At 34.5% G+C, this 20,965-nt stretch overlaps 2 protein-coding genes across 3 annotated transcripts in view; both read left to right on the top strand.

Annotated features, from left to right (window-relative positions):
- The window catches only part of Taldo (transaldolase), a 54,189-nt gene extending 49,479 nt beyond the window's left edge, over window positions 1–4,710 (top strand). For both annotated transcript variants that reach the window (XM_073086131.1, XM_073086132.1), the window contains exons 4-8: window positions 2–109; window positions 215–346; window positions 734–859; window positions 1,442–1,667; window positions 4,188–4,710. In XM_073086131.1, the coding sequence (XP_072942232.1) occupies window positions 2–109; window positions 215–346; window positions 734–859; window positions 1,442–1,667; window positions 4,188–4,373 (778 nt within the window). In that variant the 3' untranslated portion in view covers window positions 4,374–4,710. The remainder of the gene's footprint in view (window position 1; window positions 110–214; window positions 347–733; window positions 860–1,441; window positions 1,668–4,187) is intronic.
- Window positions 4,711–8,227: 3,517 nt separating this feature from the next.
- On the top strand, window positions 8,228–20,653 carry GlyT (Glycine transporter). The gene is given in 13 exon segments (XM_073085705.1): window positions 8,228–8,579; window positions 9,662–9,818; window positions 10,147–10,437; window positions 10,534–10,687; window positions 10,977–11,109; window positions 11,715–11,849; window positions 11,930–12,033; window positions 12,115–12,352; window positions 12,422–12,550; window positions 12,640–12,849; window positions 13,240–13,413; window positions 14,251–14,421; window positions 14,872–20,653. Coding segments are annotated over 13 exon segments (4,659 nt in total). The 5' UTR covers window positions 8,228–8,486; the 3' UTR covers window positions 17,542–20,653.
- Window positions 20,654–20,965: the final 312 nt, after the last annotated feature.

The raw sequence follows: 20,965 nt of genomic DNA, 5'->3' as shown, positions 1-20,965 counted from the left end.
GCACAATTGACGAACAACTGTCTGAAATTTTGGACATGCTGAGTGTATTATTTGGTTGTGAAATCTTGAAAATTATACCTGGACGAGTTTCAGTGGAGGTTGATGCAAGGTAATTGTAACATTTATTTTTAACACTTTTATCTTTGCACATACAATTTAAGATTAAACAAATAATGTTTACATACATTACATAGTTGTGTTTTATGAATTTCAGGTTGTCGTTTGATAAGGAGGCGAGTATGTCTAAAGCAATCAAATTGATTGGCATGTTTGCAGAGCATGGTATCAAGAAGGAAAGAATTCTCATTAAGTTAGCATCAACGTGGGAAGGGATTCAGGCTGCAAGGTGAGTTCTGGTATAAAAGTATTTGTTGGCAGTATCAAATTTTTAATCAAAATACATCTTGCCGTAGTAAAAACAAATGCAAATGATAAACTTGTTTAGACTGCCTACCGCTTGTGTGTTTAAATCATGTTAAGGTTGTTTCTCACCTCTAGGTGTGCGATGCACTTACTTATATTGCATATTTCCGTAGAAATAAAATTCAAGTTGTATAATGTTATGTTCGTGACATTTTTTGACATTTTCTACGTAAGCCAATTTGAACCTACTCTATAAGTTCTACCACTTATAATGTAGGTTCAAATCGGTAGGCCACTTCCTGCTACTACTGTAATACTACTGCTACTACTACTACTACTGCACTTTATAATTATTTCGTTCTATTTCCAGGGAATTGGAGAAGAAACATGGAATCCACTGTAATTTGACATTACTGTTCTCATTGTATCAAGCTATTGCTTGTGCTGAGGCTAATGTTACTCTTATTTCTCCATTTGTGGGGAGAATTTTGGATTGGTAAGTATAAAAGAGATACTTAACATTCAAAGTAATTTATAAATCATTGACAGCCATTGAATGGTTTAGAATCTAGGCTCTGGATTATATGACATGCCACAACATAATTATAAAATTGTAAGCATGGTTGTAAGTAGGCTTTTGAATAAAATGACCCATAAAATTACAAATGTATGCATCTTGTTCATAATTAGATATTTTTACCATATATTTCATTATACTCATATGTACCTTTAAAAGTCCATTTGTATGCTTAAAATCTGAACTCGCAATATTTTTGTAAATTATTGTGTCTACAAAGCTTAGTTTACTATGTATGCAACAGAGGGATGTAAGAGTCTTTGATGATTTTTATGACCGGGTCAGAAGTCTCGGTGGTGGTGGGTGCTAACGTCAGCAATATTAATTTATTATTTTAGTTTTTTTTTCATTACTTATTCAGAAGGTAGGTTTAATGTAAGCATAGGTGAGAGGGCGAAAAAGCTTACCTTCGTTGACAGAGGACTGGGGGACTTAACATTACCAAAAGTTAACTCAGTTAATACATGAATGATGATAAAGAATCTATATAACAACCACCAGGTACGTGGAACACACCAAGAAGACGTACGAGGGCAAGGACGACCCCGGGGTGCTGTCGGTGAGCCGCGTGTTCAACTACTACAAGAAGTTCGGCTACAGCACCCAGGTGATGGGCGCGTCGTTCCGCAACACCGGCGAGATCCGCGAGCTGGCCGGCTGCGACCTGCTCACCATCAGCCCCAAGCTGCTGCAGGAGCTGGCCAACAGCGAGCAGCCGCTCAAGAGAGTGAGTCATACCTTTTTCTGTTTTTTTTTGTTTACGAGGGTGGATACCTTCAAAATGTACCCGACGACATAGGAGCGACCCCCCCCCCCCCCCGGTGGCCGTCCTCAACGCTTGGTGGAGAACTCCCGGATCTCCGACAGAACACAACCGGAGTCCTTCGAGCGCGATGCCCCTATCGGGCTCTGCCCTCGGGGAGCAGTTTACGCTCCTCCCGCACACCTGGTGTTTACGACGGTATGCGGCCACACACACCGTCGTCCTTCCCGGGGTTGCTTGCTGGACGGTTCGAGCTCCCACTCTTGCCGCCCGCAACCCCGGAAGTCCCCTTTTAATCGCCTTATATGACAGGCAGGGAATATCATAGCCCTATTCTAGTCCCGGGACTACAGGGACAGAGTGAGTCATACCTTCATAATATTGATTATATAGATATAGTCCGCGCCAAACTTCAAGTCCGCTATGAAGTAAATGTGCGCAGGTGTCAGTCAGAGACCTGCTCACCATCAGTCCCAAGCTGCTCCAGGAGCTGACCAACAGCGAGCAGCCGCTCAAGAGAGTGTGTCATACTTTCATACTATGTAACCACCTCTTTGGAGATCCCGGAGCTTCTATGCGAAGTTTAACTAAGTCATTAAGAAGAATGTCAGTGGATTTTAATCAGTGGTAATCTCAATAATACGATCTATTCCCCAGTTGGTGGGCCGGGATCACCCCTTGTACATCTATAAAGTGAAGACTGCATAACCTCAAAAGTTACAGCTCTCTTATAAAAATTTTTTCAGGAAGACCTATTTTTAAGCCGAATTTAGGAGGGTATACAATATTATCGATTGTATAAATGTGTCTACAGACCAAGCGGTTTGAAAAACTATTACAAAATGTAGTTATGACATTTAGGTTTTTGTCAAAATTGCCCCGTAACTCCTAGTAGCATTTTAATTATTTGTTATAGTTTAGGTCTGTTCTGTCTAGACAAGGTTCGATTAGTCAGTATTCATTGGACTACGGCCTTTCTATACGAATGATCCACTCGCCTAGCGAGAGATGTTTTTCGAAACACCTGTTTTTTTTAAATTTTGTGTGTATGTATTGTACTGAAAGACGCGTCGTATTTCTGCTTTATAACAGCAGTTCTATGTGTTTATTTCTATGTCGGGTTTCATGGGTGTCAGTACTTAATACTTAGACGATTCTTTTCGCGTGTGACCTCTATGGTAATGGTTCTGTAGCTATACACTAAGGGTAGACTAAAATGTATGGACGTGGGAGCGATTGTTACCATTTACTATTGGGTGAAATTTATGCTTATTATTACTTCAATTACATAAAAATAAAATTGTGGCAGGGCTTACATTTAAAAATAAATGTGAGTGGGCAGATTAGGGTTCACCTCGAAAATATTGAAAGCGACTACGTAATCACTAAATACCGCCCACAGGGTAGCGCGGGCGGATCGCTGGGGGATTGTCGTATTACATTTAATCTCTGTTTGTCGTTCAATTGAAAACTCAGAATTTTAAGATTAAATTCGGATTTGGTATGTTGAAATGGACGTCACTTAACTTTTATGATAAAATTTACCTACGTGAAATTCGTTTGAATACACGGCGAAAAATTGAAATTTTCGAGTGTTTCAAATTAAAAGACCCGTTTTTATAAGCCTATTGAAAAGTAGTTATGTAATGATATCGAAAAAATATTAGATAGGTAATGTATATTATTTCTAGTTCGCATAATTACAACGTTACGTTACGTTACGTTACAATATACAAATACAGTTAAACTTGGTTAAGTGGGACCTGGATAAGTGAGAAACCTCCATAACTGGAACTCATGCTGAGGTCCCAACACTTTGGCACTGAATTACCTCTGTTAGTGGGACGAGGTAAACCTCTATATCTGGGATTTGTTCTTTCGATTTATCATCATAGTTACCTCTATAACTGAGACAGCGAGTAAATTTTATATGCATAAACCTCTGTAACTGAGATAACATTGTTTGTTTACTCATTCTTATTCTACCCACAAATTCCACACGTAATTCCAAGTACGTAAGTACAAATTTTGAGCTTCAATTACCTTCAGTTTTAGTTTCGCTTTACTATCATACAGATGTTTATTTGAAAAATGTCAAAACGAAAGCTACAATCGTTATCATTACGTGAAATCTGAATATCTATTAATGGAACCCTCTGTAAATGAGACAGATATTTATTTATACCTGTATATCTGAGACACTGGGTAAGTGGAATACCTCTATAAGTGAAACGACATTGCAGGTCCCTTGATGTCTCACTTAACCAGGTTTCACTGTATTATGTTTTATAAAGGTTATTCATATGAGCTTAGAAGGATTATGCAATCTAATTGCAACTGTTCTAGTGAATTGTCACGCATAAGGTTTCATTTTATCTTACGCTTCTCAATAACAATTTTATAGACCTGTTTACTGTCACTGTTTACGGAGATTTGTTGATTTTAATTCTTATAATATGATTATAATAATGTCGTTATTTCCAGGTGCTTGATCCTAAGCTTGCCGCGGAAGCCAACATAGAGAAGATTTCTCTAACGGAGGCTCAATTCCGTTGGCATCTCAACGAAGATCAAATGGCAACCGATAAACTCTCTGACGGCATCAGAAAGTTTGCTGCGGACACCAGGAAGCTCGAGTCTCTCATCAAAACTCTACTTGCCAAGAAGTAAACTACATATTCAACAATCTAAAATCACAAATATTGATGACTATTTTGTATGCGGCAAACATAGACTTAAGATGTTATTGGTTATGTGGGTCGTACTGTTTTTAGATTTTTTTGTTATTTTTTCTTTTACAATGATTTAGATCTTTTATAATGTTAAGGATACTTTTTGATAAATGGATATTGCACAAATCTAGCATTTCTATTATTATACATTTAAATAATATGTGATTGTTGTGTTTTTCGATATTAAAGGGATATTCTATAAAACATTGGTTGAACATTCCTATTTTTGTATATTATATCTAAATTTTTTATATTAAATTTGGAACAAAAAACTATTCTTTTATTTTATTCATCTTTCGGTTATTTTTTTCGTATTCAAATTATCTAATTTTAAGAATTCAAAACAAAATGTTGTTTCTCAAATTTCTCAAGATTTTGTAAAATATCTATTTTAAGTTATTTTCATCGAAAACTTTTAAATCATTTACTTATTGTAGAAATTATATAATCAGCAGAGTAAAAAATCTGAAATAATTGGTGATAGAAAACGCAGGAAGATACAGGAAAGACAGACAAATTTATTTTTGCTGCCGATTTAAACTTTCAACTCTACTACAAAATCGATTTCCTTTTTTGTGTGGATAAAAACGAATCGACTTCATTCTGCCATAAAATGAATCTCAAAGACATTACTCAAACTTGAAAAAACAAATTGCCTGGCTTGAGCCATTTAAGAAGAGGCTGCCAGAAAGATTTTTTGTGTTCATTGAAGTGCAAGTTATATGCTCTTTTTATAGGGCTATTGTAGTTTACCACGTGCTGGCTCTTAACCTTGTGTTTTGAAAACAAAACAGTCCACCTCACTGTATAAGTGGTAATTGGTAGACTTAACACATTTTTGAGATTTTTTTAAGAACTCAAGCGCGCAGGTACCTACGTTTCGTAACGATCTTTTCGTAAGTGATAATTATTTTATAATACGAACATAGGTTAGAAAAATCAGAGGTGCTTTCCTGAGATTCACCTCGGATCTCCCATTTAAAATACATAGTATCATATCACGGCTTGCTTCCATTTTAATAAATAAAGTTTAAATTTAAGATCCGCAGTCGGGTGAAAAAGTGAACATAAAATAAATATACATGTATCAGATAGAAGTTCAAACAACAACGGCGTCGGTCAGGGACACACGCGGTGTCAAGTGCCAAGCTTCTGTCTTACCCTTGATCCAACAGCTAGGAAGAGCGCGTTAAGATGCCGCTCAAGTACCATTGTTACGAGTACGATAGAACGTTGACCGAAATGTGTAGATGTTTTTAATGTAGTTAAATTGATTTTTTAACGATGTTTAAATTCTTCGGTACAATACGACAATTCTAGATAATGGTTATTTGATGTTGATACCTATTATCTTATTTGGTATTTATAGAATTAAGTGAATACTTATTTAAATCTGAAGTATTTAATGTTCCACGTGGGATTTTAATAGACATTCTATATATTGCATACCTAAAATCACTATTTGACAAACTGTCCTACCATAAGGGCATGTATATGCAGGGCAGGTACCTACGATAAAATTATAGGGAGGTAGGTTTTAATTTTATCTAATTTTACACTTATTTTTCGCGTAATACTCGCTATGTGACTCTTGTTGACAATAAGGTGACCGCTATCCAAAACCGTTGTATGAAAATTAAATATTGCATACAGCAATATGAACATTTTTTCTATTATAAACAATGTTTTGTAGATCCATCTTAAGTGAAACGTTTTTCAGTCGGATCTTTTTCAATTTGGAAAAGCGGAACTCGCCAAGGCCAAACACGCCAACACCATTGTTCATGATATAAAAGTAAAATGGTACATGCCTAGGATGCTTATGTATAAGCCATATGCTAATGCACTGTAACAAGGGAAATAGTAGCTGTGTATATTGTAGTTTTATAGAATTCTTTAGGATGAAGAAGATATTATTTTAACTAATATTGTGTCCGGGAAATTCGATTAAATAGGTAATAATATTGATCTTATATTTTACTTTATCTATTCTTATATTATACTTTAGTGTCTCTGTTTATTAAAAATTAGCCCATATGATAAACATATGAAAAGTGTTCTGTGTTTGTTTTAAAATTTCGTCTCAGTTTAGCAGTTTTCATAAATTAGCTTATGATCTGATATCTACGACAAATAGTATTTTTATGTTATCTTTATTCAGAGTGCAAATAGATATTATAATCTTTAGAAAATGATATTTATATTAAAGGTATGCGACAGGTGTAATTACGTCCTTTTACATTTTTTTGTAAGTGACGTATTTCAGCAGTTAACAACCGTATAACAATCAGTGTTTGTTTGTGAGTGTCCGCCGTGTATTCTAACGTAGCTACGCATGTTAGATCGGAGAGCAGGGTGAGCCTCGCTCGTCAATCAATATGCTGCTCCACTTTCAGAGACCTTCTGTGTCGTAGCGATCATGTAGCAATCAAGTAATCTCTCTCGCCCCTTTTGATTCCCTTGTTCCATTACATTCGTTCGATTTGCTCTCGTTAACCTTTTCTATTAAGTATTTGCGATGTATTTTATTTTTTTAAGGCACAGTAAATAATCTATTAAGTAAATGCCCAATTGTATTTGTACATTTTTTTCTATTTTGTTATGGTTGTTAGTGTTATACTTGGTTTGTTATTTGAGATGTTTTCGAACTAGTACAAAAAATAACGCAAATACTTATTTATTTATTAAAATTATCTTCCCTTTGATATTATAATACGTGCACCATATAGGAAGAGATTTACAGCTAGTGTGATAGCTCTTCACCTTGTAAGTTAAAATTCTAAAGAACGTACTTGATACGAGGTTGGAGAATGCATAGTAACTAACTTACATACTATATTGACTTTATTTCACTAAGATTTTAATAATAATTAATTTAATTTATCAACATAGGGCATTGATAAGTAATGAGAGTTACTTTGATGTCTTCAGATGCGCTTGTCCCACGTTGGGCGCCAATCGGAAACTAAAGTGGGTATTAATTTTTCATATTAAAATTACATGTATTTAATATTATTGTATAGGTATTTAATAGTTTTGTAAATCAGATCAGTTACGTTTAAAGCGAAAACCTCATAATTATTATTGAATTACCATAAACTTCTTTTTAAAAGCCAAGGTACGATAAATAAAATACAAAAGAATGCTTTAAGTGTAATTTCGTATTCGTGAAGTTTGAGCTGTAAATTCATTGTAGGCGGGTTAGTACACCAGGGCAGGGCGCGCACGGCTCTACAATCAATACGCCGCTCTACTTTCAGCGACCTTCCGCGTCGCAACCACTGTGCAGCAGTGCACTCATAAAATAATTTCTGGGCGCTTTCGTTAATGTCTCAATTAGTCTTTTTGATTGTCGAACTGCTTTGTTTTTTTGTACCAAACTATGGCTTAAAATTTGAAAGCTATACAATTTCCCAACAATTTAAAATGTTCTGATGTAAAGATTTATGAGAAATAAAATACCTACTTACATTTTTTTTTTATTAATCGTGTGTTGCATTATATTCTTACATGTTTAGCATAGTAGTTAAACAAAATGTTTATAGTTATTTAAATACCTATTATGAAGATATGTTATATTATAAATCTATTTGTTATTATGTAACTTAATTAGAAAGTCCTGTAGGCACCAAGCCAACTGAACAAGAGCGTTAACAAAATGACGTGGGCATTTCCATATGATTTTCTGTCTGGGAGAGACGGTTTCACGAGGGGCTTCAGGAGAGCAGGGCGAGGGGGGATGGAGGCGGAGGCTTGATATTGACCTAGATGTTCATTCAGAGTTCGGTCGATGCGAAACTTGACATCTGCGCGTTCCTGCGTTTCGTATTTTTGAATTTGATGTTCAATTAACTCAAATCGTACTTATTTTAGTGTGTTTTAGTTCTCAATGAAAAACGGACATCGTCTTCTATACATATCATATATTTTCTCTTTTCAATGACCTCGCGCAGTGTTAGCCGATTTACGGGAATGTGATGTGTGATTTGAGATGGTCGTCGTGCAGTTAATAATCCATTAATCATTGGTTTTATTATGAAGTAATTCAAAAATGTCGAGCAATATGAAAGCGGAAAACTTAACCCAGACGCCCATACCAGCAGTGACGAAAAATATTCCAGCAATGGATGTAAAATATTCTGACGTAAGTAGAGATTTTTTTAATCTAGTTTTTTTTATAATAGTTACATCTTTTGTGGAGGGTAGATATTAAGAATTGAGTAAATGTGTAGACAAAAATTCTGTTATATAGAGTAAACAAGTAATGTGTTTTTAAAATTAGACATCTTATTTAACGAAACGTTAAAGATATTATGTAATTAATTCTGTAAATTTATGATTCGGTAAAAATACAGAAAATCAGTCGTATTTTTTAAAAGATAACTGTATAATCTTGATATATCAATTGGTAGCATAATAACGGTAATTATTAACCGATCTATGTTTAACTTTTATTCGGGTGTGTAGATTTCTCTGTTTTCTGTACTACTGTTCATTTGCGCAAATTCCTTTCATTCATAAAATGTAGATAATCATAATATTTGTACTAAAGGTATTATGGATTTTTTTATATTTGGGAATGCGAGTGTTGAATATAATCTCATATTACTTTACATTATTGCCTTTGTACATACGATTTCTTTATATGTGTTTTTTTTCTTCTTGTATCTATATTGTGTGCATAAATAATAAATAAATAAATATTAAAAGTGAAGATAATTCATATTCTATAAATAGGTATTGTTTTTCATAGCTTTTGGATAACGCTTTGTCTATAACCTAAATAGCGATAAACCTTATGTTTTTAATTGATTGAACGTTAAATATGTAGGTACGTTAATAAGTATGTATATGTACAAATAGCAATTAAGCATTTACGCATTAAGTAGGTATTAATATACAAACAATCATAATCATCAACCTATTACTGAAAAGAATTAGGCCATAGTTCACCGTGCTGGCCAAGTGCGTATTGGTAGACTTCACATACCTTTGAGATTTTTTTTTATAAATCTCTCAGGTATGCAGGTTTCTTCACGATGTGTTAAGCAAGTGATAATTAATTTCTAATACGCACATACATTTTGAAAATCAGAGGTGCGTGCCTGGGATTTGAACCTCGTATCCCTGGATCGGGAGGCCGAGTTTCTTAATCACTAGGCTATCACTGCTGTTACATATACACATACAAACAATAGGTTGTAAGTAAGATGAATGTTACAACAGTGCAATGAAATGGCGTCGGAACAAGCGACAGAAGACACGGAGCCTGAGCGCGGAAATTGGACGGGTAGATTCGATTTCCTCCTCTCCTTGCTGGGCTACAGTGTCGGTCTGGGCAACGTATGGCGTTTTCCGTACCTGTGTTACAACAATGGAGGAGGTATGTACATTTCAAATCTCATAATCTTTGCTTATATGTCTTTCTGTTTTGTGTATATGTTTATACTAGGTGTGAAAACTATTGCACTGATTCTAATTTTTTCAATGTTACAAGCTATAATATTAATTAGGTATTGGTTAAGTTTTCTCACAACTTCAGGTATGTGTAATTTGACTTAATTACCACTTATGTGAGAAGGAACAATAAATATTTATAATATTAGTAGGATGTATAATATTTTGCCCATAAAGAATACTATGGTCGATTTACTGTATGGTGAGATGCATTCGAAAAAAATCACCTACCTAACCAATTTACTTTATTTCAGGTGCGTTTCTCATACCATTCACAGTGATGCTCATAATAGCCGGGCTTCCGCTTATGTTCATGGAACTTTCCTTCGGGCAATACGCTGCTCTGGGCCCAGTCGCCGTTTACAACAAATTCTGCCCTCTATTTCAAGGTCTTGGCTATGGCATGGTCATAGTATCAAGTATCGTCATGTTATACTACAATCTTATCATTGCATGGACTATATATTACATGGCGGTGTCTTTTATGAGCATATTCTATCACCGATTGCCCTGGCAAAACTGCGATGCAGATTGGAGCACAAAATGTAAGTTAAAACAAATGTGTTCTGATGGGCCGTAGAAATAATAATTGAAACTTTTTTATAATTTTATTAATTATTGATAACTATTATAATTTGTAGATTGTTACTCATATGAGGAAGCAGATGAGTGCGAAGCTAAAAACGGTACCTATTATCTGAGACAATGCATCAATAAAACCTATTCGGAACTTCACAATATAACGGCACTAGCAGAAGTGGCTATCAGAAAGCCTCCTGCTGAAGAATACTTCACGTAAGTATTGCTCTTGTTTGGAGATCGCCACCTTTTTGAGTATCTGAATTAATGATCCAACTTGGCAAATTTCCTAAACAGAGCTATTGATGTAGCTCTTGAAGTCGACATCAGAATAAACCTGTTGATTTCTGCTCAGCACCTGATAGAAATAATAATTGAATGTATAGGTAATGCTAAAGTTGGTCTGAAGTCGGTAACATATACCTACTACTTCTTAGAAATTAGGTGGACTGCATGTCCGATTATTTCTATAATTCAAAATATATGAGTATACGCTTTTTTACAGTAATCAAGTCCTTGGACTGTCCACTGGCATTGAAGAAACGGGCCAAGTGCGCTGGGGTATGGCAGTCTGTTTATTTGCTGCTTGGCTTATCGTTTTTCTTTGTCTGTTCAAAGGTGTCCAGTCTTCTGGGAAGGTTTGTATTGTATCTATTGCACTAGTTATTATTATAAGAATTAAAATCACAAATGCTCGCAATATACCTACACCTAGATAACTTCTGCTTTTTAATAAAAATAATGTAAGCGCAAGAAAAATCCTAAATGCTTCAGTTACAACTTAAGTATCGCTACGTCATGATTTGAACATTTTTCATTCAGTTCATCATGATTGTTTTTAAACAGTACCAAAAGATTAAGTGGAAATGACGACATGTAGCAAAGGTTAGATGTTTTCACTAAAGGAGAGCGGAGATGTATCTATACGAGTTAATTGAGGAAGCTACACAACGTAAATCCCATATGGGAGACGATAACTAAACGGATTTGTACGGATTTTTTACAATCGTTTGCTTATCCTTTCTCCCATAACTATAACTGCTCTACATCTGCTCGACACAATGCGAAGTTATTGCTACATTTCCTGTTCGTTTCGATATTTATATATATATTATGGCAATGTAAATACATATAACGTTTTTCAGCTTATTTTGGAATTAACTGAACTAGTGATCTACCTAATTTTATAAACATATATAGAAATAAAATAAGGCAATAATAATTATAGAGAATCTTTCTGTAGGTGGTTTACTTCACTGCGCTGTTTCCATACGTGGTGTTGGTAATTCTATTCTTCCGTGGAGTCACTCTGCCGGGAGCATCTAATGGAATCGTGTACTATCTAACACCAGACTTCAGTCAACTTCTTAATGCTCAGGTACAAAAATAAATTTATCAGAAGCAGTACTTAAGTAGGTACTTTAGAATTTGACTAAGTATTATTTATAACTATTCCAGGTATGGGGCGATGCTGCAGTGCAGATATTTTTCGCGCTAAGTCCTGCGTGGGGCGGGCTTATAACTCTTTCATCCTACAATAAGTTCACCAATAACTGTTATATGTACGTATCTCTCTTTATAAATTTAGTTATTGTACCCAACTGCTATTCAATAAGGATGGTCTAACATATTTTTATTTTCAGTGATTCATTGATAGTAGCTGTATCGAACATAGTCACATCATTCTTCGCCGGTCTCGTCATTTTCTCCGTAATAGGATTCTTAGCACATGAACTACAAGTTGACGTCGATCGCGTTGTAGACCAGGGCGCAGGCTTGGCATTTATTGTTTATCCGGAAGTTGTTACCAGATTGCCCGTTTCTCCTTTGTGGTCTATACTCTTCTTCCTAATGCTGCTGACATTGGGGCTGGACTCACAGGTTCGTAAGATTCTTTTACGATTAAATTTAAGTACCAAGTTAATTTTACTAAGTTTTATGTATTTTCAGTTTGCACTCATGGAGACGGTTACCACGGCCATTCTTGACAGATTTCCCAATTTCCGCCAGAAGAAAGGATGGGTTGTGTTTTCCGTTGCGGTATTTGGCTATCTTGGTGGTCTAATTTTCACTACAAATGTAAGCATTTGCTGATTAATATTACTTTCTGACTATTTGGAATTATTTAATTAATTTTAAATATTAAATTAAATCTTTTTGTTTTTTAGAGTGGAATGTACTGGCTTCAATTAATGGATAAGTATGCAGCGAATTGGTCAGTATTGATAATCGCCATCGGTGAATGTATACTGATTGCTTGGATTTACGGAGCTGAAAAGTTCTGCCGCGACATCCAGCGTATGATTGGCAAGCAATCCAAATTGTGGGTGTTTTTCTGGAGCGCGATGTGGCGTGCCATCACACCTGCAGCTTTAGTAGTAAGTATTTTATTACATTTTCCTTTTAGAGATTATTTGAAAATTCCTACCTACTTATTTTTTAATTATGTAGCTATAGGTACCTACCAAGCTGAAAATCAAAGCTTTTGTTATTTTGACTCGTCTACGACGGGGCGGTTATATATATTTTTCAAGTGCATTAATGTACATATATGCCTACATATGTCTTCAGCACGTGTTTTTGCTTAAACGACTGGATTGTTTTCACGTATGAGATATCGTTATATTTGGAATAGCAAATGATATTGTAGGTACATTAAAATAAAATAAAAGAAATAGCGTCTTAAATTTTCATTTTTCGTTCTGGCATTTGCCATTTATTTACGAATGTGGGTGTCGTGTTTTATGAATAAATATGACTTGTTACAGTTCATTCTCATATTTAATTGGATCGAGTATAAACCGGCATCCTATGGACACTACGTTTATCCGATGTGGGCTGATGCTGTTGGCTGGAGTATTGGCGTGTTGCCAGTCATCGTGGTGGTCCTGATGGCAATTGATCAGATTTGCAGTGGCCCCGATGAACTCACTATTATGGAGGTCAGTGTTGGCTTATCGAAAGGAATTATCGATGAATCGATGGATTTGAAAACAAAACTAATCTCTTCGTGATTTCTCTTTCGTGATTACCTTCTTAATTTCTGATCCTAATACTTCCTTTTTATCCTGAGCCAGCAGAGGACAATAATGTGGTAAAAATGCCGATGTTAGTTACATGATATAAGTAACGCCTCGAAATAGGGTAGATAGATTAATATATTATTATCATTAGTATCATTACTGTTTGTCAACGGATCTTCCGCCACCGCAGTTTCGCCGCGACCATGAACCATGCAACTAGATCGAAATATGACTAATAAATAATCTCGTACTCTTGGTACATACAATATACATAATTGACATAGTTTACGGCAGCGTTTCCCAGTCTTTTTCACTTCCGTCCGTGAATACTGTGCTTGATTTCTTAGGTAATCAAATGTGAAAAAATTTTTAAGGTAGGTGTTACTTTTTTTGCAACTAAATTAGGGATATTCGGGTTGATGTTACTACTAAGCTATAATCTCAAATCAGATTCTACTTGTATGTATGCCTTTTCACATAGATATGTGGTTGAAAAAAGCAGTAAAGAGACCCTTTTGCATTTAATGAGCGATTTATGTATGGTCCAGAGATGACACCGCGGACCCCCAAGGGTCCGCGGACCACAGGTTGGGAAACGCGGGTTTATGGTATAGTCCGCGTAAAACTGCGAATCCGCTCTGAATATACAAATGAATCACGTTGCCATAGCAAATTGTATGACTACACTTGCTCGCAACAACTTCAATGCAGACTAGAAGTTTGGCGCGGACTATACAATAAGTAATCGTTTCACAGAAAGCGCGTTTCCTCTCGCGACCCACGGAGGAGTGGGGCGCCGCGGGCCCGGTGACCGCCACGTGCCTGCCGGAGACGGAGCCGCCCGCGCTGCTGCTGCGCGGCCGCAAGGTGCCGCGCGAACATGGCGCTTGACCAACACTTGCCCATCCGCTGCTTGTCATGCGGAAGGTATTTAACCGCTATTGTTTTTAATATATCAGGTGGACTGCATGCTCGTCTGCTACTCCTATATTATAAAAAAAAAACTCCGTACAGAAAAGTGGTTATACCTCAAGACCAGCATACATACGTTGCCACTTGTGAGAATTAAGATGGTCATGCCAGAAATGGATGTGGCGGTGAAACAATCGGCTTAAAATTTATTTTAATCATGAAAAGAATACTACCACTTTACAAAACTGGTTTTATAAGATTATTCTCCTCCTCTCCTTTTTAATCTAATAAATACCTGTCTCTCTTAAAATCATTCAATACGTTCTTACCAAACGGCACATAACATAAGAATAAGCTAAAAAATAAAAATTAGATTATAGTAAATTTGTCCAAGCCTATCTTCCTATATCACCCCGGTACGTTTTATAATTTTGTATTTAACACTTTAAAATATATTAATTACAGACGTCCCAAGACGGCGGAGATAGTACATCTATCACTAGTGGATTTGAAAATGAACTTAAAAAACCAAGCGGTGGAATTATGAAAACGAAAAGAAATTCCATAAAAAGGAAAGTTCAAAATTTCAGCCTCGAATCCGATGAAACAGTGATCGAACCGTTATTGCAAATAGATAAAAATGAAACTGCCAATCGAAGTGCCAAATATTTGCTGTCTAAATCCAAGACTGATTCAATGGGCGAAAGAGATAATAGTATATATTCGGACAACAACGTTGAAAAAAGCAGTGTATCTAAGTATATCGGTACGACAAGCGCTATAACTACAAATACAAATATATCAAGAACATTACATAATCATATGAATACGAATGTTTTTGGAGGTCATGACGTTTCCAAGGTTGTATCTACTGTTAAAAGTCCGGTCCTTGTTGAGATAAGTGCAAGTAAGCCTGCGCTCCGTTCCAACCAAACATCGTCAATTTTCACAACTGCTAAAATTCATGCAGACAGCATAACAAAGAACATGGAACCGATTCAAGTGACACCAGTGCCAATTATATCAACTGTAGAAGGTAATGTCGTAAAAGCAGGTATTTCTCCAGATTATGCGCAAAATAAAAGTATTATACCTAGCACCAGCAGTGGTATTTTAAAACCAACATGCTCTCAAGATAAAGTACAGTTATCAAATGCACAACAGTACGATGGCTCTCATTTATCACGGTCAGAAGTTGGAAAATCTGATCTTTATAAATCAAATACTGAACACATGTTGAAGAAATTAAGCGACGTATTGGACAACCGAAATTCAGTTCTAACAACAGAGTCTGAAATAAAATCACTAAGTAAAACTTCTGATGCGAAAAAAGAAAACGTTAAAGCCAGTTCAGTGGTCAAAAGTATCGAAAGTGAAATAGTAAGTCCTGTCATGCCACAATTTAAGCCGTCGGTAAGTATAACGTCTGATAAAAAAATCAAATCAATTCAAGAACAACGTGATGACAGTTTTAAAGATAATATTAAACCACTCCAAAAAATCCCTGATGTAAAAAATATTGAAGTCGACGGTAGGATAACATCGCAAAATCAAAACGCATCTAATTTAAAATCCGCTATAATGAAAGATGACGCGAGGAAAAAAGAAGATAAAAATATTAGTAGTACTAGTAGTGGTAGTAAACAATTGCAGCGTCAAAAGAACGCTATATGTGAAAGTGACAAATTAGATGATGTTTTAAATCAGTCGTTAAAACTTTCAAAGGATATGATTACCACTACGAGCACTTCGAATATAATAATTCCGACTAGTAAATCTAAAGATAATTTAACGCAGCCAAAGGTATCAGATAAATCAGACACAGAACCAGGGAAAAAATTGGCTACAAGTACAACACAAGTTCACAAACATGTAGCAGATAATTTATCATTTACTCCTATTACTACCAAGGAAGTTAAGCTTACAGACACAGTTCAACCTATACAGTCAAAAGATACAAAAACGAGCGCAAGTTCAAGTGTAATCAGTAAAGTCGCAGGTGAAAGTTCTTTAACTACCACTATCAGTACAAAAGGTGTTACTACAAAACCGGTTAATACAGTTAAATCAAAGCCCACAACAGCCTCATATAGATCAGATTTAGCAATAGAGAAAAAAATTGTAATGACTCCAAGTGAAATTACTAAACCCGTTACGGAAAAGACTACAAACATTGCTGTAACGTCTAAGGAAGTCTCTCCAAAAGTGACTGATACAGTCCAACCAAAACCATCAACGTCTTTGGTACAATCCGATTCAACATTAAAAGAAAAGTTGCCAGTGAAACCAACGGAAGTATGCAAATCTAAAACAGATAATATGTCAATTACTGCTGTTACCACTAAGGGAGTATCTCAAAAATCAACGACTGCACCCACAACGTCACAATCGACAGCTCCAATAAAATCAGACTCATTAACAGAAAACAAATCAGCGGTAGGTTCAAATCAAATAAGTAAATCTGCAATGGAAAATTCATCTCATCTCAGTGGTACTAGCAAAGGGGTTACTCAAAAACTAAGTACAGCTCCCACGAAATCAATAAATTCAAATCAGTCAGTTTCAGTAAAAGATAGTAAAACAGTATCGAGTTCACTGCAAACCAATAAATCTTTAAAAGATAAATCAAATAAGGAGGGTTTAATTTCTTCACCACCGAGTACTAGCGCAGACAAATCACCGACAACAATTGATAAAATAGGATCTGTTAAAATTAATACTACGCAAAATTTGAAAAATGCACCTGTATCTAAAGAAAAAACGGAAGTGGGTACATCATCCAGTGCTAGAACAGATTTAAAAAGTACTGCGGCACCTGCACAGTATAAAGCTGATAAGGTACAAAATAAAACTCTTTCAGAAGACAAATCTAAAATTCCCATCACTGTACTGCCTACGAGCAATGTTCCAGTAACCAAAACAGATGTTAAATCTCAACCTTCTAGTATCGCATCCAGTAGTGCCAAATCTTCAATTGTTTCGAAAGTAGAACCAAACAATCAAGGTATTAAACCATCATCGACAATCAGTTCAATACCTACTACAACAAATACCTCCACTACCACACTTGCTAAATCAATGAGTCAAAAAATAACTTCAAAAACTAATGTGCTTGATAAACATGGGAAAATTTAACGTTAACTTGACGTAGGTATTTAATAATTGGATCTTAAATACTATTAAGGTATCCCGAAGCACTATGATTTGTTTCACTGTATGATATATAATAACAGAGCAGAGCACTAAATTTTTCCTCATACTACAAGGTTCTAAATGTCTCTGTAAAATGGTATATTAGTGGTAGCGTAAACATAAAATAGTAGTGCCATTTTAGAATATAAAATATTGAATACATGGTGAATATAGACTTTAGAGATGTGCGGTTGTCAATATATTAGGCGAAAAATCTTTCACTCATGTGGTTTGAGTAGTCTTAGAAATACTAAAATTGTATATTTTGCTCATAAAAATGTTTGGAATTGACTGTATGTTATAGTAGTACGTTTGAATTATTGATATAATTTTAATTGTATGTACCTTTATTAATTGTTATTATTTATGATGCATTTTACGCGTATTTTATAAACCATCATTGAATGCAATTGAATGATGCAATTTGAACCTTTCAATGATTAAGCTGGCGATTTTTCGAAATATAAGTTCATATTTGGAATGGATTAGAGATGAGGTTAGTGGTGCTAAGAAAGACACTTTAATATTTTTCATAGACAATATTATACTTTGAATTTTTGATGCAATTTAGAGATGATTTATTTCGTCTCAGACAGTGTCAATTTATATCATTATTTAAATATAACTATCAATCACGGAGATGAAATTTCTAATAAATTGGTCAGTGACGTCGAGAGAAAATTATAAAGGCAGGGTAGTATCAGATAATACGCGAAATATTGTTTATTATCAATTAGATCTAAGGTATGAGCTTATAAGCTTGATTCGAAATTGGCTTATTTTTTTTGGTAAAACATTCTGATCAAATCATTAACATCCTTATAACATTTCATCGGATAATACTCGTATGTATTTAATTCAATTTGAATGAGTTGTAAACTCACCATCGTCAAATATTCAATTGCCTTTTTGATTTTGAGTCTAACAGTCATTAATGCCATTGTTCCTTATAAATTGCTCGATATTTTTTATGAAAGTTTATGTAATTTACTTTATTTCTTAGTATATTTATACTTTGGAATCATAATAATCGCATGCTCAATGACATTTCGCTGAGAATATATACCTATGTGCGTCCAATCCGTATTGCTATAATAAAATCCGTCTATTTATTGCACAAATTTCTTACAACATTTAATCTGTTAACAATTTTACCATCGCTCAAAAGTTGCCAAGTTTTTTGTTGCTTTAATTTACTTAACAACTTGATTTTAATAGTAGCAAAATAACTGATGAGATACTAGGTTCAAATGCAGACCTGCTAACTTGATTCAGGTTACAAGTATATCATAATACTGCATTAGTAATATCTAATATGTTTTTATACTATTTTTACCTGACTGCGCCAAATGTACGTATAGATAATTCTTATTTTTAGGACTCTCTGTATACAGCTCAAATGGCTTAACGGATTTTACCATATGAGGGGTAGTTGGATTCATATCAATTGTGGGAATAACGTGCGGTACTTTATTATTGTGTTAATTTTTCTCTATTTTCAGTTAATTACTTTTTAGCAGTCGGGTGTTTGTTTTGAAACTATTTTTTTTAATGCTTGCTTTGACATAAAGTAAAAGTCGTAGCTAAAAGTTTTGATTTTTAGAACTCATCATGAAAAGTAGCTAACGTCATAAAATTGTTCCTTTTCTTCGAATCTATACTTTGATTGTGATCCATTTGAAGAATGTAGCAAATATCGGACACTGACAGTCATTACAGCCATATTTTGAGATATCCATGTAAGAAATTAATAGTCTGTAATTTTGTGTTCTTTTTTAATTACTGTACCTAGCTTGTAAGTTATACCTCCTTTTACAATATTTTATAAGTCTTTAATCATATGAATTTTCGGAATAACTATAATAGTTACATAATTTTTTAATAATTTAAAAATCACAAGCTAGCTCATGAATCTGTCATATATTTATCTATTATACCATATTAAATTTTCATTTTATTAGATTTTATATTTTATTTTATTAAGGTTTCGTAAAAGATTTATGCCAAAGTAGGTACTTAAATGTGCCACACCTATTAGCATATTAAATTTAATATAGGAATTTATTTTTATTAATAAGATCGTATTAAAAAGTGACAGTTTTTTTTTCTTGTGTAGACAAAACACCATTATTTCTATTGTATGATGTATCTTAAATAAATAGTAGTGAGATACATTAACGGTGGTTGCATGAAACTGTTTACGTAATACATTTTAACGTTGTGTCAAGTCAGGTTAGTAATTAGACTTGTCGATATTTTACTGAATTTCTAGATTAGTAGATTATAAGAAACGTGTGTTATGCGATTTTTTTATTTTTTAGACGAATTTATTTTGATATATTTCTCAAGTATTATCCCGGGAATGATTTTTATACCCAGATTTACAAGTAACTGACCTATTAATTTCAAAATATATAGATGTCCCTATACCGTTTGGACCTGTTTATTGAAAATTAAATCCATGTAGGTACGTTCGTGTAATGTATAGTAAAAAGTGGTCGTTATCTACGAGATGCGATAGAGTAGGCGCCTAGACGTATATGAAGAGATCGCGCCCGTTAGTTTTAGCCGTCAATCAGTATTAGAATTGCCATAATTATAATGTAAATATTGAAAGTTGACGCGGCGATACGCAGCGTTCTAGCGCCGCGCACGCTCGGCACACGCAGAGCGAGTGTGCGTAGAACAGAATACTATTATCTCCGAGATACGTATAATTCTACGTTACATTGAATATAATATGCCTAATTGAATAGAAAAAAATATTGTTGTTAAACTTGATGTATTTTAGAAAATTATTGATTTAATCGATGTTACATAGATGTTTATTGTATATATAGGTGTAACTGAAGCCAATAAGGTTGGGGTATTGAGTGTTATAGAGAAGGCTGTATTTTTGGGTGATATTTTAGAAATGGAAGGCAGCATATCTTTGTAAACTGTATAATTATAACACAACGGTTGGAATGCGAAGGTAAGAAATTGTAAAGATGTGATAAAATAAGAATTTTAGATTTAGTGTTGTTGTGCTATTAATAAAATATGTTCAAATGTGGCCATCTTTTTTATTTATCTTTTGTTTACCCTGTTCTGTTATAACAATTACATGTAGTTTTCCCAATTTATCGTTAATTTCAACAATGAAAAGCAGAAAATTATTATAGAAAATAATAAGGGATAAATTATTGAAATAATAAATAATTAATTTATATTAATTGGTGAATCGTTCAAACAGCCTTATTTATTACTTATACTTAGTCAAGTCGCCCCAATAATCAAACAACCGCTTACCTAATAGTAACGGTCGTGTACGATAATGAAATGTTAAGAAAATTATACTTAAAGAACAAAAACAATAAACCAACAA

Source organism: Epargyreus clarus, unplaced genomic scaffold (genome assembly GCF_041222505.1).
Source record: "Epargyreus clarus isolate Ecla_fem2 unplaced genomic scaffold, WU_Ecla_fem_2.2 ptg000023l, whole genome shotgun sequence".
Classification (NCBI taxonomy): Eukaryota; Metazoa; Arthropoda; class Insecta; order Lepidoptera; family Hesperiidae; genus Epargyreus; species Epargyreus clarus.
This window is presented reverse-complemented; position numbering and strand designations above follow the sequence as displayed.